At 43.6% G+C, this 24,099-nt stretch overlaps 1 protein-coding gene across 1 annotated transcript in view; it reads left to right on the plus strand.

The window, feature by feature from the left end:
• LOC126427225 (probable cationic amino acid transporter) overlaps positions 1–24,099 on the plus strand; it is a 546,247-nt gene that overhangs the window by 325,006 nt on the left and 197,142 nt on the right. Inside the window, exon 4 of the mRNA XM_050089463.1 lies at positions 4,972–5,202. Coding sequence (XP_049945420.1) covers positions 4,972–5,202 — 231 coding nt within the window. The remainder of the gene's footprint in view (positions 1–4,971; positions 5,203–24,099) is intronic.

The following is a 24,099-nucleotide window of genomic DNA, read 5'->3' on the forward strand; positions in this document are numbered from 1 at the left end:
GTCCCTAGTGCGGCGACGTGGCACCAAGTTGCTAACGAGTTTGCGTTGGCAGCCCTGCGGCGGCCCGCCTCGCGCCCTTCCTCACACGTGTCCCCTGCGTGGCTGCCCCAGGGAGTTCCGAACTCGCCACCCCTGGCGCCACAGTCGCTTCGCCTGGCAGCACCAGCCACAGCCGCATTTACTCAGACGCGTTGATTGCCACTTGAGGCTCCACAGTCTTAATTATCCACTCGAAATATCAAAGCTACAACGACGATTCCATTAACGGTCCAATTACATACAGGGTGTCCAGAAAAGGACTCCCTGACTTCAAAATTAAATATCTCGAAAACAAAGATCGATAGAGGAATGCAGTAAACGGTATGTTTATTGTGAAAGCTGTAAGAAGTTTATACAGCAGTTTGAAATAATAGTTACAAATGCTGCTAACAGATGGCGCTGTAATCGCCATACGCAATGCCTAGTATAAATAGTGATCCGAAGCCCAGAGCGATCAGTGCCACCATTGAAACGTGAAAGGAGGTTAGCGTACCGAAGGAAGACATTAAAACCGTGTTATCCATTGAACAACGCGTTTTTCTGGTGCTAGAGTACCACAGGTTAGAAGAGAGTCCTACGGCAACAAGGCGAAGTTTTCAAGCACGATTTAATGTTCCGAAAGGACCCGATGCGAAAACCATTCGTACGCTCTTCGCAAAATTTCAACGAACGGGCAGCGTAACTGATGATCTAGTGGGGCATGTTGGCCGCAAGCAAACCGCAGTTACGCCTGAAAATATCCCACAGTTTCTGGAATTATTCAGCGAAATCCAATGTCATCCGTCCGTAGAATTGCATCTGAGACTGGTTTGAAGCGTTCCAGCACGCAGAAAATACTGAGAAAGTGCCTACACTAGCTTCCATTCAAAATTCAAACGCACCAGGCCGTAGCCGTACGAGCTGTGCAACAGAGGGTTGCCTTTGCTAATCAGTTGCTCACAATGATTGATAGTGAAGGATTTGATGTTGGCTGCATCTGGTTTACAGATGAAGCACACTTCCACCTGAATGGATACGTGAATAAGCAGAACAGGCGATTTTGGGGTTCCGAAAAGCCATATTAGTGTGAAGCGAAACCCCTGTATTCTCCTAAAGTTACTGTGTGGGCTGCAGTATGCAGCAGAGGCATTATTGGCCCTTTTTTCATTCGAGAAACCGTCACTGGTGCACGTTACGTTGCAATTTTGGAACAATTTGTCGCCACACAGCAAGCGTTAGAGGATCGACCAGGTACTGAATGGTTTATGCAAGATGCAGCCCGACCACATCGGACCAAACAAGTGTTTCGCTTTCTTGAGGAATACTTCGGGAATCGAGTCACTGCTTTGGAATATCCCAAATTTACTGATGCAGGCGTGGATTGGCCTCCATATTCACCGGATTTGACTCCCTGTGACTTTTTTTTGTGGGGCACAGTGAAAGACACGGTCTACCCGAAGCATCCCGCCACGCTGGACGAGCTCGAATCGGCGATCTCTGTGGCATGTGAATCTATTTCGGTTGAGACACTACGAAATGTGATGGCGAATTTCATTCTTCGTTTGCGCCACCTCTGTAGTGCCAATGGTGAACATTTTGAAAACATTGTGATGTGATTGTTTGCAAAGATTGTTTTCATACGATTATTTCACTTATGTATGCTGATATGGGCTGTACAGCGTACAGCGCCATCAGTTAGCAGCTTTTGTAACTATTACTTCAAACTGCTGTATAAACTTCTTACAGCTTTCACAATAAACATACCGTTTACTGCACTCCTCTATTGATCTTTGTTTTCGAGATATTTAATTTTGAAATCAGGGAGCCCTTTTCTGGACACCCTGTAGGACGTCGATTTGCAACCTGGCGTCAGTTCTCAGCGGGACTCATCAGCAGAAGCAGCATCCTCCTGAAGATGACGACCAGTTGGATCGCCGAAATATCGAGTCAAGTTGATTTTAGGGTCCGGCAGCAAACCCGAAGAGACTTTTTAGAAGTTAAACTACTTGCTGATATATTAAAAAACTAAAAACCCTCCTCGATTGCGAAAAAAGCACCAAGTGTTACCCCAGGTTTCGGCGTAGATAACTACACCTTCTTCAGAACAACAATAAAACCCACGAGTGCCTAAGAAGACCTTTGTCAACGATTAAAAGAACATGATAGCTACACATTTATAAACGAAAAGGAAAACACAAACAGTACATATGTACAAAGTCAAAAACACTACTTAACTTAATAGTGTACGCTCCACCTCACACCGGCCTATGTTCGATAGGCCATGACCCGCCATAAATTGCCGCTACTAATGGTCGCTCACTTACAAGCCCGACCCGCTACCTATGCACATGCGCAAGACAAGAGAAGTTACTTGAATGCGCATGAGAATACGAATACGAGAAAGTTTATACATGGGTCGGGGCTAAATAGCTAATATTTTCCCAACCGTGGATCAACGTATATAAAAAAATGGAATGGATAGAATAAGTGATGAGCTAAATAGGAGATGAAACCTAAAAATAAACGCACGTGGTTGCTTATGCTAGGAAGCTGTTCATCTTCTTTCTTTTTATCCTCATTTTCCCTTTACGATGAAGGTGATTTTAGCCCGTTGAACACCTCACGTTTTATCCCTATATCTTTATTACCACGACGTCTTTAGATTACGTCCCCTCAGCCCCCCCCCCCTCCCCAGGCTAACTTATGGCTTTAGGAATAGTTTTTAAAAGTTCCTCCTGTTGTCATAGGTAGCTTCATATATGTTTGTTTCCTAGCATAAGCAACCGTGTGCGGTTATTTTTAGGTTTCATCTCCTATTTAGCTCGTCACTTATTCTATCCATTCCAGTTTTTTATATACGTTGATCCACGGTTGGGAATATATTGTCTATTTAGCCCCAACCCATGTATAAACTTTCTCGTATTCGTATTCTCATGCGTATTCAAGTAACTTCCCTTGTCTTGCGCATGTGCATAGGTAGCGGGTCGGGCTTGTAAGTGAGCGACCGTTTGTAGCGGCAGTTTATGGCGGGTCATGGCCCATCGAACAGGCCGGTGTGAGGTGGAGCGTACACTATTAAGTTAAGTAGTGGTTTTGACTTTGTACATATGTACTGTTTGTGTTTTCCTTTTCGTTTTCGTTTATAAATGTGTAGCTATCATGTTCTTTTAATCGTTGACAAAGGTCTTCTTAAGCACTCGTGGGCTTTATTGTTGTTCTGAAGAAGGTGTAGTTATCTACGCCGAAACCTGGGTTAACACTAGGTGCTTTTTTCGCAATCGAGGCGGGATTTTAGTTTTTTAATATATTAACGAACGATTGCTGACATGCTGCAATGTTGAAGGTTCTTACTTGCTGATATACCGGGTGATCAAAAAGTCAGTATAAATTTGAAAACTGAATAAATCATCGAATAATGTAGATAGAGAGGTACAAATTGGCACACATGCTTGGAATGACATGGGGTTTTACTAGAACCGAAAAAATACAAAAGTTCGAAAAATGTCACGCAGATGGCGCTTCGTCTGATCAGAACAGCAATAATTAGCGTAACAAAGTAAGACAAAGCAAAGATGATGTTCTTTACAGGCAATGCTCAATATGTCCGCCATCATTCCTCAAGAATAGGTCTAGTCGAGGAATAATGTTGTTAACAGCACTGTAAAGCATGTCTGGAGTTACGGTGAGGCATTGGCGTCGGATGTTGTCTTTCAGCATCCCTAGAGATGTCGGTCGATCACGATACACTTGCGACTTCAGGTAACCCCAAAGCCAATAATCGCACGGACTGAGGTCTGGTGACCTGGGAGGCCAAGCATGACGAAAGTGGCGGCTGAGCACACGATCATCACCAAACGAGGCGCGCGAGAGATCTTTCACACGCCTAGCAATACCTTGTTTTTTTCTTTTTTTTTGTTTTAATAAAACCCCATGTCGTTCCAAGCATGTGTGTCAATTTTCACCTCTCTATCTACATTATTCCGTGGTTTATTAAGTTTTCAAATTTATACTGACTTTTTGATCACCTGGTACTATAATTTTGATCTGAGATTACCGAGCTCTGATTCTACACTATTTTCCCCTCTAAAAATTATATTCTTAATTTTAAATTATTCTTTCTGTAGCTTTTGTCACTGTAAACTGAACTGAGGTGCTACAAAGGGCACGACCGACTTCCTTCCCCGGCCTTCCCTAATGCGATGGGACTTATGACCTCGCTGTTTCATCCCCTCCCCCAAATGGACCAGCCAACCGACCAGTGTTAATGTTTGCTCCTCTCCCCCAAATGGATCAACCAACCAGTGTTTATGTTTGGTCCTGTCCCCCAAATGGACCAGCCAACTGACCAGTGTTTGTTTGCTCCTCTCCCCCAAATGGACCAACCAACCAGTGTTTATGTTTGGTCCCCTCCCCCAAATGGACCAGCCAACTGACCAGTGTTTATGTTTGCTCCTCTCCCCCAAATGCACCAACCAACCAGTGTTTATGTTTGGTCCCCTCCCCCAAATGGACCAGCCAACCGACCAGTGTTTATGTTTGCTCCTCTCCCCCAAATGGAGCAACCAACCAGTGTTTATGTTTGGTCCCCTCCCCCAAATGGTCCAACCAACCGACCAGTGTTAATGTTTGCTCCTCTCCCCCAAATGGAGAAACCAACCAGTGTTTATGTTTGGTCTTCTCCCCCAAATGGACCAACCAACTGACCAGTGTTTATGTTTGGTCCTCTCCCCCAAATGGACCAACCAACCAACCAGTGTTTATGTTTGCTCCTCTCTCCCAAATGGACCAACCAACCAGTGTTTATGTTTGGTCCTGTCTCCCAAATGGACCAACCAACCAGTGTTTATGTTTGGTCCCCTTCCCCAAATGGACCAACCAACCAGTTTTTACGTTTGGTCCCCTCCCCCAAATGGACCAGCCAACCGACCAGTGTTTGTGTTTGCGTGTGCGCAGGCGCGTGCTATGCGGAGTTCGGCGTGCGGGTCCCGCACACGACGGGCTCGGCCTACATGTACTCGTACGTGACGGTGGGCGAGCTGGTGGCGTTCGTGATCGGCTGGAACATGGTGCTGGAGTACCTGATCGGCACGGCGGCCTGCGCCTGCGCGCTCTCCGCCTGCCTGGACGCCCTCGCCGGCGGCGCCGTGTCGCGGGGCGTCGCCTCCAGCGTCGGCACAATGTTCGGTAAGTCAGTACCACAAGGCTCAGTTCCGAGACCAAAACTACCCGCCTTCATTTTCTGTGTTTCCTTTACAGCAGGATCCACAGCTCCAATGCTTTCTATTATTGTTATTTATTTCATGGCCTTCATTGGACCACTCTAGTCAAAAATACAAAGTTGTAAACAAGTTGCTACACAGGTATACAATTTGACTCAACAATAACTCAACATGATATTTAGGTAATATAATTATTAGAGTCTATTCTTATATGAAAGGTGTTTTGCTCTTCCGTCTGCCCAATATTTCATCATTCTTTCAGATATTTTCTTTCTTCCTTCATCTGAGACAACTCTTCCTGTACTCCTTTTATTGATTTTCATTTGTAGTCTGGTTTGCGGGTCTTGCAGTATTCTAGTTTTCTCTGTCTTGCTTTTTAGGTCATCTACTGCAATTTGGAGTTCTTTTATATCTTCCTTAAATTCTGTGATCAATGTAATGTCGCTCTTGCTATTCCACAATTTTTGTATTATTTTTTTACTAATTGTGTTTTCTGGAGTTCTCATCAGATGTCCAAAGAATGAGATGCGTTTCTTCCTGATTGTGCTCATGACTGGTTCTATTTTCTTATATACTGTTTCATTTGATACTATTCTCCAATGTCCATTTATTTTATACTGTTCATTTATACATGTGCTAATTATTCTTCTTTCTATTTTTAGTATTCTGTCAATTTCTGCTGTATTAGTTGTTTTGAAGATAGTTTCAGCTGCATACTTTATTTCTAATTGTGTAACTGTTTTATAGTGTTTTAATTTTGCATCTATAGATAGGCTTTTTTGTTGTATGTAATTTTGGTAATGTAATTTGCGTAGTTCAGTTTTTTTATTCTATTCTGCCATGATGGCTTCTCATTTAGATTGAATGATATTATTTCGCCTAAATATTTAAAATTATCAACAATTTTGATTTCCTGTTCTCCTATTGCAATTTTGTTTGCAAGTGGTGGATCAGATCGCATAATCTCCGTTTGTTCAAATGATATTCTAAGGCCTACTTCCTCTGCTATTTCTTGTAGTGATTTCACTTGTTGCCTGGCTTCTTGAACGGTGTTGACTAGGAGAGCAAGATCATCAGCGAATCCCAAGCAGTTTAAGCTAATATCATCTTTTGCACTTTCAATTCCTATCATCTTTGGATTGTCCTTGTACCATTCTCTCATTATGTATTCCAGTGCACAGTTGAAAAGTAATGGTGATAGGCAGTCACCTTGTCTTATGCCTGTTTTTATGAGGAATAGTTCCCAAATTTCTCCTCTAAACTTCACTTTTGATATGGTGTTGGTTAGAGTGAGTTGTATTATGTTAATTAGTTTTGCATGGAATCCTAGATTTCTTAAAATTTTTAATACTGAAGGTCTGTGGAGACACTCATATACCTTCTTAAAATCTACAAATGTTATTGCCAGGTGTTTGTTCTGTTTCTTGTAGTATGCCATAATCAATTTTAAACTAATTATCTGCTCTGCACAGCTTCTCCATGGTCTGAAACCTCCCTGATATTCCCCAAACTCCTGTTCTAATTGCTCCTTGATTCTTTCATATAGGATCTTGGATAGAATTTTGTATGTGCAATCTAGGAGAGAGATTCCTCTGTAGTTGTCTGGGTTGGTCTTATCTCCCTTTTTGTGTAGTGGTTTTTATTACACTACTGGCAATTAAAATAGCTACACCAAGAAGAAATGTAGATGATAAAAGGGTATTCATTGGACAAATATATTATACTAGAACTGACATGTGATTACATTTTCACTCAATTTGGATGCGTAGATCCTGAGAAATCAGTACTCAGAATAACCACGTCTGGCCGTAATAATGGCCTCGATACACCTGGGCATGGAGTCAAACAGAGCTCGGATGGCGTGTACAGGTGCAGCTGACCATGCACCTTCAACACAATAACACAGTACATCGAGAGCAGTGACTGGCGTATTGTGACGAGCCAGTTGCTGGACCACCATTGACCAGACGTTTTCAATTGGTGAGAGGTCTGGAGAATGTGCTGGTCAGGGCAGAAAGGCCTGTACAGGACCTCCAACATGCAGTCGTGCATTATCCTGCTGAAATATAGGGTTTCGCAGGGATCGAATAAAGGGTAGAGCCACGGGTCGTAACACATCTGAAATGTAACGTCCACTGTTCAAAGTGCCATCAATGAGAACAAGAGGTGACCGAGACGTGTAACCTATGGCACCCCATACCATAAGTCTGGGTGATACGCCAGTATGGCGATGACGAATACACGCTTCCAATGTGCGTTCACTGCGATGCCGCCAAACACGGATGCGACCATCATGATACTGTAAACAGAACCTGGATTGATCCGAAAAAATGACGTTTTGCCATTCGTGCACCCAGGTTGGTCGTCGAGTACACCATCGCAGGCGCTCCTGTCTGTGATGCAGCGTCAAGGGTAACCGCAGCCACGGTCCCCGAGCTGATAGTTCGTGCTGCTGCAAACGTCGTCGAACTGTTCGTGCAGATGGTTGTTGTCTTGCAAACGTCACCATCTGTTGACTCGGGGATCGAGATGTGGCTGCACGATCCGTTACAACCGTGCGGATAAGATGCCTGTCATCTCGACTGCTAGTGATACGAGGCGGTTGGGATCCAGCACGGCGTTCCGTATTACCCTCCTGAACCCACCGATTCCATATTCTGCTAACAGTCATTGGATCTCGACCAACGCGAGCAGCAATGTCGCGATACGATAAACCGCAATCGCGATAGGCTACAATCCGACCTTTATCATAGTCGGAAACGTGATGGCATGCATTTCTGCTCCTTACACGAGGCATGACAACAACGTTTCACCAGGCAACGCCCGTCAGCTGTTGTTTGTGTATGAGAAATCGGTTGGAACCTTTTTTCATGTAAGCACGTTGTAGGTGTCGCCACCGGCGCCAACCTTGTGTGAATGGTCTGAAAAGCTAATCATTTGCATACCACAGCATCTTGTTCCTGTCGGTTAAATTTCGCGTCTATAGCACGTCATCTTCGTGGTGTAGGAATTTTAATAGCCAGTAGGGTATCATTATTATTATTATGAATTCTAAATGCCGAGACCATTTTAAAGGGGTGGGGGGGGGGGGTAGATTATCAAGTATTTAAAAAAAATTCGACCCTGATGTCGACAAGATGTGGTTCGTGCAGGACCGTGCTCGACCCCATCGGAGCAGGAGAGCGTTTGATGTCCTGGAGGAGCACTTTGGGGACCGCATTCTGGCTCTGGAGTACCCAGGGGCCACTGCCCTGGGCCTCGATTGGCCGCCATATTCTCCGGGTCTGAACACACCCGACTCCTTTTTTGTGTGGCTGTGTTAAAGACAAGGTGTACAGCAACAACCCCTAAATCATTGCTGAGCTGAAACCAGCCATTCAGGAGGTCATCGACAGCATCGATGTTCCGACACATGAGCGGGTCATGCAGGATTTCGCTATTCGTCTGCGCCACATCATGGCCGATGACGGCATATATGTCGAACATGCCATAACCTAAATCCGAATATCTGTAGTGACGTTTACATGTTGAATAAAGTGTGTGCACCCCCCAGTTTGTAACGAATTTACGTTTTTTTCCCCTATAGTTCAATAACTGTCACGCTGTACTTACATCTACATCTATATCTACATTTGTACTCCGCAAGCCACCCAACAGTGTATGGCGGAGGGCACTTTACGTGCCACTGTCATTACCTCCCTTTCCTGTTCCAGTCGCGTACGGTTCGCGGGAAGAACGACTGCCGGAAAGCCTCCGTGCGCGCTCGAATCTCTCTAATTTTACATTCGTGATATCCTCGGGAGGTATAAGTAGGGGGAAGCAATATATTCGATATCTCATCCAGAAACGCACCCTCTCGAAACCTGGCGAGCAAGCTACACCGCGATGCAGAGCGCCTCTCTTGCAGAGTCTGCCACTTGAGTTTATTAAACATCTCCGTAACGCTATCACGCTTACCAAATAACCCTGTGACGAAACGCGCCGCTCTTCTTTGGATCTTCTCTATCTCCTCCGTCAACCCGACCTGGTACGGATCCCACACTGATGAGCAATACTCGAGTATAGGTCGAACGAGTGTTTTGTAAGCCACCTCCTTTGTTGATGGACTACATTTTCTAAGGACTCTCCCAATGAATCTCAACCTGGTACCCGCCTTACCAACAATTAATTTTATATGATCATTCCACTTCAAATCGTTCCGTATGCATACTCCCAGGTATTTTACAGAAGTAACTGCTACCAGTGTTTGTTCCGCTATCATAGAATCATACAATAAAGGATCCTTCTTTCTATCTATTCGCAATACATTGCACTTGTCTATGTTAAGGGTCAGATTTAATGTATTGCGAATACATAGAAAGAAGGATCCTTTATTGTATGTTCTCTGCCTCGTGATGACTGGGTGTTGTGTGCTGTCCTTAGGTTAGTTAGGTTTAAGTAGTTCTAAGTTCTAGGGGACTGATGACCATAGATGTTAAGTCCCATAGTGCTCAGAGCCATCTGAACCTTTATTTTATGATTATATGATGGCAGAACAAACACTTCTGTAAAATATCTGGGAGTATGCATACGGAACGATTTGAAGTGGAATGATCATATAAAGTTAATTGTTGGTAAGGCAGGTGCCAGGTTGAGATTCATTGGGAGAGTCCCTAGAAAATGGAGTGCATCAACAAAGGAGGTGGCTTACAAAACACTCGTTCGGCCTATACTCGAGTATTGCTCATCAGTGTGGGATCCGTGCCAGGTCGGGTTGACGGAGGAGATGGAGAAGATCCAAAGAAGAGCGGCGCGTTTCGTCACAGGGTTGCAACTTGCAGTTGTTATGGTGAGTCAAATGGCAGAGCATGTTCGATACCAAAAATTGAAGTGTACATCAATACGCCCTCGCTTTGCCTCTTTGCATTGTGCAACAGCTTCTTGTTTTCTTGCAAGGTAGCAGAATTACTGCACTTCGTCTACTACGTGGTTCCCACTTTTTACGTTAAGTTCGGTGCCAGCCTTTCCAGTACTCCTCACTACTTCCCACTTCCATTGCTTTACACTCACGAGGAGAACACGGGAAGTGCCACACGCAGATACCCGGGAGACTTCGCTCAGTGGAAGAGGTACCAGAGCAAGCGAACACGTGCCTTGGCCTGTGTGTACATACGAGGGGCGTTTGACAAGTCCCTGGAGAGTCCGACAGATGGCACCACCGGCGCGTATCGAGGTCATGTTTAGTTAGCAGCGTCTTTGGAAACAACGCACACCAAGGTTCAGCCATATTGCTCTCTTTCTTTGTGTTTGGCATTCGTGTGAATCACGGAAGTCAAGTGATTGTCAAAAAATGGACGAAAAAGAATTTCGTGTAGTGATTAAACATTACTTTGTGACAGGTAATACGCCTCAAGAGACTAAAGAGAAGCTTGATACACATTACGGTGACTCTGCACCTTCGGTTAGAACAGTTTATAAGTGGTTTCAGAATTTTCGGAGTGGCCATATGGGCACAAGTGATGCTGAACGTTCTGGACGCCCTGTGGAGGTTACGACTCCAGAAATCATTGATAAAATCCGTGATATGGTGCTGGATGACAGAAGAGTTAAGGTGCTTCAGATTGCTAGTGCTGTGGCCATCTCGAATGAACAGGTACATAATGTTTTGCATAAACATTTGGACATGAGAAAGCTATCCGCAAGATGGGTTCAGAGATTGCTGACGCTTGACCAAAAACGGAATCGTGTGAAGTGTTGCAAGGATGGTTTGCAGCTGTTCAGGAAGAGTCCGCAGGACTTTAAGCGTCGTTTCGTCACTGTGGATGAAACATGGATACTTTACTATACTCCTGAGACCAAACAACAATCTAAACAATGGGTTACCAAGGGAGAATCTGCACCAAAAAAGGCGAAGACCATTCCTTCGGCCGGAAAGGTTATGGCGGCTGTCTTTTGGGATTCGCGAGGGATAATCCTCATCGACTATTTGGAAAAAAGGTAAAACTGTTATAGGTGCATATTATTCATCGTTATTGGGCGGTTTGAAAACCGAGCTGCAATAAAAATGGTGGCGATTGGACCGCAAAAAGTCCTTTTCCATCACGACAATGCACCAGCACACACCTCACCAGTTGTGGTCGCAAAATTAATGGAAATAGGATTCCAACTCGTCTCACATACCCCCTATTCTCCAGACTTGGCTCCCTCGGACTACTATTTGTTCCGCAATTTGAAGAAATGGCTGGCAGGACGAAGATTTTGTTCAGACGAGGAGGTGATTGCAGCAACTAATAGCTATTTTGCAGACTTCGACAATTCCTATTATTCGGAAGGGATCAACAAATTAGAACAGCGTTGGACGCAGTGTGTAAAGTCTAAAAGGAGACTATGTAGAAAAATAAAAAAGGTCTACCCCAAAGACGTAAGTTGGTAGTTTTTATTTTTGCACGGACTTCTCAAACGCCCCTCGTAGTCAACGTTTCTGAGAAGTCGACTTTCAAAATTTTAGGCGTACTGTACTTGCCTTTTAGGGCGCTATAGACTCAGCACAGCTCGTGACACAGAGCCTAATATCGCGGCCTCTCGCTTTTTCATGCCCTATCCAAATCCCTATCATTTTTTTATTTATTTTATTTTATTTTTGTCATTTATCAAACCCTGTCCGCAGTAGTGAAACGATTGTTAACGAGCGAGGTGGCGCAGTGGTTAGCACACTGGACTCGCATTCGGGAGGACGACGGTTCAAACCGGGGTCCAGCTATCCTGATTTAGGTTTTCCGTGATTTCCCTAAATCGCTCCAGGCAAATGGCGGCATGGTTCCTTTGAAAGGACGCGGCCGACTTCCTTCCCCATCTTTCCCTAATCCGAGCTTGTGCTCCATCTCTAAAGACCTCGTTGTCGACGGGACGTTAAACGCTAATCTCATCCTCCCCCTCTTTCACGAATGTTTATTATCAAGTCAGGCGAAACGAGTGTGTTATCTGAATTCCAAAATTATGACTCGGTTTCACAATAAGTGTGATACATTTATTGTATAATATATACAAGAGTTGTGGTACTTTAAGATCTTCCAATCTTTTTAAATTCTCATGTTCTTGTATTACACTCCTGTAGAAATTCTTCCTTCTTTTACTGTCATGTTTATTCTTCAGGAATATTTCGTTAATTCTGTTCTATGGTACTGATCGTGAACAGTTTCAAATAATTTTTCCATTCATTAATTGTTTTCTTTCTTTCCTTTAATTTACTCACCGATTGTACCATTAGTTGACGAAAGAAGGACAACGTTATTTCGACATACAGTGGAAAACATTCGTGTACTACTCTTCTACGGACTTGAGCGGATAAGTAAAAACCAAAAATAAAAGTAATATTCCCGTTTCGAACACAGGGCGCAAAACTGCGAATCTGCGACGTTAGCCAGCGTTCTTGCGCTCCATTTGAACCCTTTACTCCCTAAAAGGCACAAAAAGTACTTCGAAAACTTTGACCATCATTTTCTCGGAAACGGTCGAGTTGTTGTTGTGGTCTTCGTTCCTGAGACTGGTTTGATGCAGCTCTCCATGCTACTCTATCCCGTGCAAGCTTTTTCATCTCCCAGTACCTACTGCAACCTACATCCTTCTGAATCTGCTCAGTGTATTCATCTCTTGGTCTCCCTCTACGATTTTTACCCTCCACGCTGCCCTCCAGTACTAAACTGGTGATCCCTTGATGCCTCAGAACATGTCCTAACAATCGATCCCTTCTTCTTTTCAAGTTGTGCCACAAACTCCTCTTCTCCCCAATCCTATGCAATACCTCCTCATTAGTTACGTGATCTACCCACCTTATCTTCAGCATTCTTCTGTAGCACCACATTTCGAAAGCTTCTATTCTCTTCTTGTCCAAACTGCTTATCGTCCATGTTTCACTTCCATACGTGGCTACACTCCATACAAATACTTTCAGAAACGACTTCCTGACACTTAAATCTATACTCGATGTTAACAAATTTCTCTTCTTCAGAAACGCTATCTTTGCCATTGCCAGTCTACATTTTATATCCTCTCTATTTCGACCATCATCAGTTATTTTACTCCCTAAATAGCAAAATTCCTTCACTACTTTAAGTGTCTCATTTCCTAATCTAATTCCCTCAGCATCACCCGATTTAATTCGTCTAAATTCCATTATCCTAGTTTTGTTATGTTCACTTTCATCTTATATCCTTCTTTCAAGTTACTGTCCATTTCGTTCAACTGTTCTCCCGACTCCTTTACTGTCTTTGACAGTATTACAATGTCATCGGCAAACCTCAAAAGTTTTATTTGTTTTGCCTGTACTTTAATTCCTACTCCAAATTTTTCTTTGATTGCCTTTACTGCTTGTTCAATGTACAGATTGACGATAGGTTACAACCCTGTCTACAGCAACATCTACATACACACTCCACAAGCCACCGTACGGTGCGTGGCGAATATACCCTCTACCACTACTAGCCATTTCCTTTCCTGTTCCACTCGCAAATAAAGCAAGGGAAAAACGACTTTCTATATGCCTTCATATCAGCTCTAATTTCTCCTTACAAGGAAGCCGGCCGCTGTGGCCGAGCGGTTCTAGGCGCTTCAGTCCGGAACCGCGCAACTGCTACGGTAGCAGGTCCGAATCCTGCCTAGGTCATGGACGTGTGTGCTGTCCTTCGGTTAGTTAGGTATAAGTAGTTCTACGTCTAGGGGACTGATGACCTCAGATGTTGAGTCCCTTAGTGCTTAGAGACATTTGAACCATTTGAACCTTACAGGGAATGTACACTAATGGCCACAAAAATTGCTACACCACGAAGATGACGTGCTAGAGACGCGAAATTTAATCGACATGAAGAAGATGCTGTGATATGCAAATGATTAGCTTTTCAGAGCAATCACACAAGGTTGGCGCCGGTGGCGACACGTACGACGTGCTTACATGAGGGAAGTTTACAATCGATTTCTTATACACAAACAGCAGTTCACCGGCGTTGCCTGGTGAAACGTTGTTGTGATGCCTCGTGTAAAGACAAGAAATGCGTACCATCACTTTTCATAAAAGTCAGATTGTAGCGTAACGCGATTGGGGTTTATCGTATCGGGACATTGCTGCTTGCGTTGGTCGAGATCCAATGACTGTTAGCAGAATATGGAATCGGTGGGTTCAGGAGGGTAATACGGAACGCCGTGCTGGATCCCAACAGCCTCGTATCACTAGCAGTCGAGATGACAGGCATCTTATCCGAATGGCTGTAACGGATCGTGCAGCCACGTCCCGATCCCTGACTCAACAGATGGGGACGTTTGCTAGACAACAACCATCTGCACCAACAGTTCGACGACGTTTACAACAGCACGGGCTATCAGCTCGGGGACCGTGGCTGCGGTTACCCTTGACGCTGCATCACAGCCAGCAGCGCCTGCGATGGTGTACTCGACGACGAATTTGGGTGCACGAATAGCAAAACGTCATTTTTCGGATGAATCCAAATTCTGTTTACAGCATCACGATGGTCGCATCCGTGTTTGGTGACATCGCGGTGAACGCACATTGGAAGCGTGTATTAGTCATCGCCATACTGGCGTATCACCCGGCGTGATGGTATGATTGGTTACACGTCTCGGTCACCTCTTCTTCGCATTGACGACACTTTGAATAGTGGACGTTACATTTCAGATGTGTTACGACCCGCGGCTCTCCCCCTCATTCGATCCCTGCGAAACCCTACATTTCAGCAGGATAATGCACGACCGCATGTTGCAGGTCCTGTACGGGCCTTTCTGGATACAGAAAATCTTCGACTGCTGTCCTGGCCAGCACATTCTCCAGATCTCTCACCAACTGAAAACGTGTGGTAAATGGTGGCCGAGGCAACTGGCTCGTCACAATACGCCAGTCACTATTCTTGATGAACTGTGGTATCGTGTTGAAGCTGCACGGGCAGCTGTACCTGTACACGCCATCCAAGCTCTGTTTGACTCAATGCCCAGGGGTATCAAGGCCGTTATTACGGCCAGAGGTGGTTGTTCTGGGTACTGATGACTCAGGATCTATGCACCCAAACTGCGTGAAAATGTAATCACATGTCAGTTCTAGTATAATATATTTGTCCAATGAATGCCCGTTTATCATCTGCATTTCTTCTTGGTGTAGCAATTTTAATGGCCAGTAGTGTGTTTTGGGCGGCAGTAGAATCGTTCGGCAGCCTGCTTCAAACGGCGGTTCTATAAATTTTCTCAGTAGTGTTTCTCGAGAAAAACGTCGCCTTTCCTCCAGGGATTCCTGAAGCATCTCCCTAGCTCTTACGCGTTGTTCGAACCTACCGGTAACAGATCTAACTGTCTGCTTCTTGACATAAAAGTTTTCTGGGTTTGGTGCCGTGTCATAACGTAAAAACTACTGCCGCTGGAGAAAAACCAACGTTTCGGCCACAATTGCAGCGATTAGACCCAGAAGAACGCCGCTGCAATCGTGTCCGAAACGTTGGTTTTTCTCCAGCGGCAGTAGTTTTTACGTTATGACGCGGTACCAAACACAGAAAACTTTTATGTCGACTGACTACGACTGCGGAAGCCTACACAATTATATGTCTGCCTCTTAATCGCTTTGATGTATTCCTTCAGTCCGACCTGGTGCGTAACCCAAACACTCGAGCAGTACTCAAGAGCAGGTCGCACCAGCGTCCTATATGCAGTCACGTTTACAGGTGAACCACTCTACCTAAAAATTCACCGCAGAAACCGAAGTCCACCACTCGCCTTCCCTACCACGGTTCTCACATGTTGATTACATTTCGTATCCCTTTCCAACGCTACGCCCAGATATTTAAACGACGTGACTGTGTCATAAAGGACACTGGGGATACTGTATCCGAACATCACAGGTCTGATCTTCCTACTCATCTGCATTAACTTACATTTTCCACATTTAGGGCTAGCTGTCACTCATCACACCAACTGGAAGCTTTATCTAAGTCGTATCTTCTTATAGTCACTCAACTTCGACACCTTACCGTACACCACAACATCGTCAGCAAACAACCGCCGATTGTTGCCCACTCTCTCCACCAGATCATTTACGTATACAGAGTGTTACAAAAAGGTACGGCCAAACTTTCAGGAAACATTCCTCGCACACAAAGAAGGAAAATATGTTATGTGGACATGTGTCCGGAAACGCTTACTTTCCATGTTAGAGCTCATTTTATTACTTCTCTGCAAATCACATTAATCATGGAATGGAAACACACAGCTACAGAACGTACCAGCGTGACTTCAAACACTTTGTTACAGGAAATGTTCAAAATGTCCTCCGTTAGCGAGGATACATGCATTCACCCTCCGTCGCACGGAATCCCTGATGAGCTGATGCAGCCCTGGAGAATGGCGTATTGTATCACAGCCGTCCACAAGACGAGCACGAAGAGTCTCTACATTTGGTGACGGGGTTGCGTAGGCAAGAGCTTTCAAATGCCTCCATAAATGAAAGTCGAGAGGGTTGAAGTCAGGAGAGCGTGGAGGCCACGGAATTGGTCCGCCTCTACCAATCCATCGGTCACCGAATCTGTTGTTGAGAAGCGTACGAACACTTCGACTGAAATGTGCAGGAGCTCCATCGTGCATGAACCACATGTTGTGTCGTACTTGTAAAGGCACATGTTCTAGCAGCTCAGGTAGAGTATCACGTGTGAAATCATGGCGGTGAATCGAGGAAGTACGGTAGATACTGACGAAACTAAAATGAGCTCCAACATGGAAATTAAGCGTTAGCGGACACATGTCCACATAATATATTTTCTTTCTTTGTGTGTGAGGAATGTTTCCTGAAAGTTTGGCCGTACCTTTTTGTAACTCCCTGTATACATAACAACAGCGGTCCTATCACACTTCCCTGGGGCACTCCTGACGATACCCTTCTCTCTGATGAACACTCGCCGTCGAGGACAACATACTGGGCTCTATTGCTTACAAAGTGTCTGAACCACTCATATATTTGTTAACTTATTCCACATGCTCCTATCTTCCTTAATTGGACCACACCTGCCTATCTAACCCATGTTAATTTAGGCAAGTATTTGACCCATTTCGGAAAAAAACTATTTGATGCAGGACCTTAATATTTTTACTATATGTTACATGATGCTAATACGCAACTGTACTAAAATCTACTTCTTCCATTTTATAGTTTTTAAGAAATACTTTTTTAAATTTATTAACAAGAAATATTAATTTTTTCTGCAGAAAATATTTTTGTGAGCTTCCTAATGGGAGAATATTAATGAATGTAGTACCAGAGGTAGAAGAATGGGTAGCTTTGAGGGATGAAGTAGTGAAGGCAGCAGAGGATCAAGTAGGTAAAAAGACGAGGGCTAGTAGAAATCCTTGGGTAACAGAAGAAATATTGAATTTAATTGATGAAAGGAGAAAATATAAAAATGCGGAAAGTGAAACAGGCAAAAAGGAATACAAACGTCTCAGAAACGAGATCGACAGGAAGTGCAAAATGGCTAAACAGGGATGGCTAGAGGACAAATGTAAGGATGTAGAGGCCTATCTCACTAGGGGTAAGATAGATACCGCCTACAGGAAAATTAAAGAGACCTTTGGAGATAAGAGAACGACTTGTATGAATATCAAGAGCTCAGATGGAAACCCAGTTCTAAGCAAAGAAGGGAAAGCAGAAAGGTGGAAGGAGTATATAGAGGGTCTATACAAGGGCGATGTACTTGAGGACAATATTATGGAAATGGAAGAGGATGTAGATGAAGATGAAATGGGAGATACGATACTGCGTGAAGAGTTTGACAGAGCACTGAAAGACCTGAGTCGAAACAAGGCCCCCGGAGTAGACAATATTCCATTGGAACTACTGACGGCCGTGGGAGAGCCAGTCCTGACAAAACTCTACCATCTGGTGAGCAAGATGTATGAAACAGGCGAAATACCCTCAGACTTCAAGAAGAATATAATAATTCCAATCCCAAAGAAAGCAGGTGTTGACAGATGTGAAAATTACCGAACAATCAGTTTAATAAGCCACAGCTGCAAAATACTAACACGAATTCTTTACAGACGAATGGAAAAACTAGTAGAAGCCAACCTCGGGGAAGATCAGTTTGGATTCCGTAGAAACACTGGAACACGTGAGGCAATACTGACCTTACGACTTATCTTAGAAGAAAGATTAAGGAAAGGCAAACCTACGTTTCTAGCATTTGTAGACTTAGAGAAAGCTTTTGACAATGTTGACTGGAATACTCTCTTTCAAATTCTAAAGGTGGCAGGGGTAAAATACAGGGAGCGAAAGGCTATTTACAATTTGTACAGAAACCAGATGGCAGTTATAAGAGTCGAGGGACATGAAAGGGAAGCAGTGGTTGGGAAGGGAGTAAGACAGGGTTGTAGCCTCTCCCCGATGTTGTTCAATCTGTATATTGAGCAAGCAGTAAAGGAAACAAAAGAAAAATTCGGGGTAGGTATTAAAATTCATGGAGAAGAAATAAAAACTTTGAGGTTCGCCGATGACATTGTAATTCTGTCAGAGACAGCAAAGGACTTGGAAGAGCAGTTGAATGGAATGGACAGTGTCTTGAAAGGAGGATATAAGATGAACATCAACAAAAGCAAAACAAGAATAATGGAATGTAGTCTAATTAAGTCGGGTGATGCTGAGGGAATTAGATTAGGAAATGAGGCACTTAAAGTAGTAAAGGAGTTTTGCTATTTGGGGAGCAAAATAACTGATGATGGTCGAAGTAGAGAGGATATAAAATGTAGGCTGGCAATGGCAAGGAAAGCGTTTCTGAAGAAGAGAAATTTGTTAACATCCAGTATTGATTTAAGTGTCAGGAAGTCATTTCTGAAAGTATTTGTATGGAGTGTAGCCATGTATGGAAGTGAAACATGGACGATAAATAGTTTGGACAAGAAGAGAATAGAAGCTTTCGAAATGTGGTGCTACAGAAGAATGCTGAAGATTAGATGGGTAGATCACATAACTAATGAGGAAGTATTGAATAGGATTGGGGAGAAGAGAAGTTTGTGGCACAACTTGACCAGAAGAAGGGATCGGTTGGTAGGACATGTTCTGAGGCATCAAGGGATCACCAATTTAGTATTGGAGGGCAGCGTGGAGGGTAAAAATCGTAGAGGGAGACCAAGAGATGAATACACTAAGCAGATTCAGAAGGATGTAGGTTGCAATAGGTACTGGGAGATGAAAAAGCTTGCACAGGATAGAGTAGCATGGAGAGCTGCATCAAACCAGTCTCAGGACTGAAGACCACAACAACAAGTACCAGAGGTGGCTTTTAATGTTATGCAGAGTCTCTGAAAATTTCATTCATTTGTCTATGATAGTTTCTGATACAACGGGGCATATGTACTGAAAATTTTAATTTGCGGCAAATTGACTTTAAAAGAAAAAACTTTTCAAATTTGTTACTTACAGTTAATTAAAACTGTCCTGCTGCATATGATGGCCCTTCTTTGGCCTCTAGCAGGTCTCCAAGCTTCTTTTTCGCCTTCCTGGATGTTTGTCTTGCTTTCTTGGCCGTGTTAGATGCAGACCTGTCTGCATCGGCTATCTTCATTTTTTCGAACTGTTGCAGCCCAGTGATCATATTTTCACCAGGATTAATTCCCAGCTTTTTCAGTACCCAACACTTTCCAATATTACCACAACTGAATGTAATAACAGCATCATGAACTCCTAGTTTCATTGTATGCATGCCTACAAATACAGTTTTAGGAAGGCGGTTCCAGCTGTCGAAACATTCATTTGGGTTCTGTGTCTGCCCATGCAGACATTTCCTTAGAAGGTCAGGATGAGCCAAGTCTCTGAAAATAGGTTTAATTGCTGTAATAACAGCAGCAGGAAGATAATTATAGTGAGAATAAGATTCTCCAGTTGCCTGAGCCCTATTGTATTTGCACCACGAACTTTCTCCTGAGGGACACAATCCATGAGATGGCTTATCGTGAGTAGACGACTTATGGAAGAATATCGCCCAAACATCTGTCTTCACTGCCTCCAGATTTTCTTTATTTCTCCTAATTGCCTGCCCATAGTATACCTGCAAGTTTTCTGTAACAATTAATCGCAATCACACTTGAACAAAACTAACTGCGTGTTTGAAAGCGTGTTGTTTGCAAACAGCAGAAACAAAAGAACACCGACCGTTGCATTCCAAGAATAGGCAGCACACTCGGGAATAAAAAAAAGTCCCTAACGTGCAATGTTGGGGATATAAAGATCTAAAATATATGCAGAAAAGTGGCTGACCGAAAAGTGGGCTTGGCACATAAACACACATGGTAGGAAAATGGTCTTTAAATGCTCGAAAAAAATTTTTTTCAGGAAAATCCTTTTCAGAGTAATAAAACGTTAATCTATCGAAATATGATGAAAACCGAAAATGGATTTTTTTCGACCAGAACCACGGTGTGGTCCTCTTAAGAGACTGCAATTGCGCACCATGTCAAATGCTTCCCCGAAATCTAGAAATGTGGAATCTCTCTCACTCCATTCTCAACCATTGCTTTCCTTCCTGTGTCTCGACTCTTATTACTGCCGTCTGGTTTCTATACAAGTTGAAAATAACATTTCGCTCCCTGTTTTTTACCCCTGCTACCTTCAGAATTTCAGAGAGAGTACGGCAATCAGCATTGTCTAAAGCAGGGATTCCCAAAGTGGTCGATATCGACCCCTTGGGGTCGATATCGGTTTCCTAGGGGTCGACATAAACGAAATCCGATTTTGGGGGTCGACGAGGTCTACAAATCGACCCTTATTAAATTAACACAAGTTTTTATTTAAAACTTTCAAGATAGGCCCTCTTATTCATAATAGTCTGCTAACTTAAAGCATTGCTAATTTTCACTCTGTCTTCTTCTATTGTCCTAAGTCAGAATGAAAAATAACACTCTGTAGCAGCTGTTTTAAGTTAGCGGACCATTATGAATAAGGCCGGCCGCGGTGGTCTAGCGGTTCTAGGCGCTCAGTCCGGAACCGCGCGACTGCTACGGTCGCAGGTTCGTATCCTACCTCGGGCATTGATGTGTGTGATGTCCTTAGGTTAGTTAGGTTTAAGTAGTTCTAAGTTCTAGGGGACTGATGACCACAGATGTTAAGTCCCATAGAGCTCAGAGCCATTTGAACCATTATGAATAAGGGGGTTGATCTTAAAAGTAGGTAATTTGGCCATGGGGGTCCGAGGTAACAGTTCATTTTGGAAAAGGGGTCACTTGTCCAAAATAGTTTGGGGATCCCTGGTCTAAAGCTTTCCCTAAGTCTGCAAACGCTATGAACGTAGGTTTGCTTTTCCTTAACCCATCTTCTGAGATAAGACGTACGGTCAGTATTGTCTCACGTGTTCGTCCATTTCTACGGAATCCAAACTGATCTTCCCTGAGGTCGGCTTCTACCAGTTTTTTTCCATTCTTCTGTAAAGGATTAGTATTTTACAACCGTGACTTATTACAGCGACAGTTCGGTACCTGCTTTCTTTGGAATTGGAAATATTAAATTCTTTTTGATGTCTGGTGGTATTTCGCCTGTCTCATACATCTTGCACGCGAGATGGAAGAATTATGTCATGCCTGGTTCTCCCAAGGCTATCAGTAATTCCGCCTGTCGAGTGCCTACAGGTAAGTCGAGGGACGTGGTAGCTTACTTTGATTCCTCTCCCAGTCAGCGAAGTTTCTGGGAAATCGGGTATTGGCACTTGTCGTGTTCTTGCCAGTCTCACAAGACTGTTCATTCCTGTAATGGCAGTCTTACTTATAATCCGTGTTGATTGCAAAATATTTATTCACATGACCGGTTTCGGTTCCTCTAGAACCATCTTCAGGCCTGAAATGATAATGATACTGATTTACTGTTCCACAAATGGAAGCCTATTTCGTCTTATCTGATCAGCATCAAATGTACCAGAACGTACCTGATATTTCGGTTACAGGAGTAACCCGTCCACACTCAACAACCTTCACATGCTGCGTCACATTAAATTGGTTAGCAGAATGCACGTCATTTATATTAATTATAAAACTATTACCGACAGGTGGCGTCCGTTACATTTGTTACATTACATATGGACATATTGTATTAAGTAGGTTTTTCTAATTTGCTTTTATCTGTAAAAATACTTACAAGGGGAGGCCGCCAATTGTGAAATTCAGATTCGATTCATACTGCGCATAATAAAAGCTCATGGCCAGAGGAGTAATGTGGCAAAGCACCAAGATGCACTTCTCAGCCGTTGTCGAGAAAATCGACAGTTCAAAGAAACCGCTGCGATAAAATACTCTACGATTAATAATTTTCCAGAGCGTCCTGGCGCAGCGGTAAACGCTCGGATTCGTAATCGGACGGTCGCCGGATCGAATCCCGCGCCATGCAACTTTTTTTTTATTATTAGTTTTTTGTAATTCATATATATATATATATATATATATATATATATATATATATATACGAGGGTTATTCCAAAAGTAAGGTCCGGTTATAAAAAAAAATCAAAACTAAAATGTTTTTTCAAAACAATTGTTTTATTTACATTCCTTACATCTTTATCTATTTTTCTACATAACTTCCATACTTATTTAAACATTTGTCACATCGTTCAACAAGCTTTTGAATGCCCATGTTATAGAAATCGGCCGCCTGTGACGATAACCAGTCCTTAACTGCTTCTTTCACTTCATCATCTGTGTCGAAGCGCTTGCCGCCGAGAAACTCCTTTAAGTAACGGAACAGGTGGAAATCACTTGGCGCCAGGTCCGGACTGTAAGGAGGATGGTCCATCTGTTCCCATCCAAATTTCTTGATCAGAGCTTGCGTTTCATTTGCAGTGTGGGGTCTGGCATTGTCATGCAACAACAAGATTCCAGACGACAAAAGACCACGTCGCTTATTCTGGATTGCACGTCGAAGTTTAGTCAGGGTAGCGCAGTAGGCGGCTTTATTAATCGTTGTTCCTCTCTCCATAAAGTCGACTAACAATACTCCACGTCTATCCCAGAACACAGTCGCCATAACCTTACGTGTTGAGATTGTCTGCTTTGCCTTGACCTTGACTGGCGATGACGTGTGACGCCATTGCATTGACTGACGTTTAGACTCTGGAGTGATGTGAGAAACCCATGTCTCATCCCCTGTGACAACACTGTCTAAAAGACTGTCACCTTCCTTATGATATCGCTCCAAAAAATCAAGAGCAAAAGCCATTCTTTTCATTCGTTGGGGCTCAGTAAGCAGCCTGGGAACCCAACGGACACACAATTTGTGAAACTTCAAATGTTCAGACACAATTCTGTACAAAGTTGTTCTACTCACATTCGGAAAATGCATGTCTATGTCTGTAATAGTGAATCGGCGATCTTCACGAATTTTTTTGTCAACCGCATTGACCAAATCGTCTGAAATCACTGATGGTCGGCCACACCGTGGTTCATCGTGCACATTATCCCGTCCTTCATTAAAAGCTCGCACCCACTTGCGCACTTTACTGTCGCTCATTATGTTAGGACCGTACACTTCAGTAATCTGCCGATGGATTTCCGCCGCTGAACTGTTTCTTGCAGACAAAAACCGTATCACTGCCCTTACTTCACAATCGGCGGGCTGATCAATTGTCTTAAACATTGTAAAGTGACACTGTGAACTACACTCAGCAACAGTAACAAAGCGAATGGCGGCGTTTGACGCGCAAGGCTTGCCGGGAGTCGGCGCGCATGCGTGTTTTGTCATTGGCGCCAAATTTCAATAGTTACGGCGAATCGGACCTTACTTTTGGAATAACCCTCGTATATATATGAATTGCTTATGCATGTTGGTGAAGGCGGATCGCTCTCCAATTGTACCGCCTCCATTTTT

The sequence above is a fragment of the Schistocerca serialis genome, chromosome 11, assembly GCF_023864345.2.
Source record: "Schistocerca serialis cubense isolate TAMUIC-IGC-003099 chromosome 11, iqSchSeri2.2, whole genome shotgun sequence".
Taxonomy (NCBI): Eukaryota; Metazoa; Arthropoda; class Insecta; order Orthoptera; family Acrididae; genus Schistocerca; species Schistocerca serialis.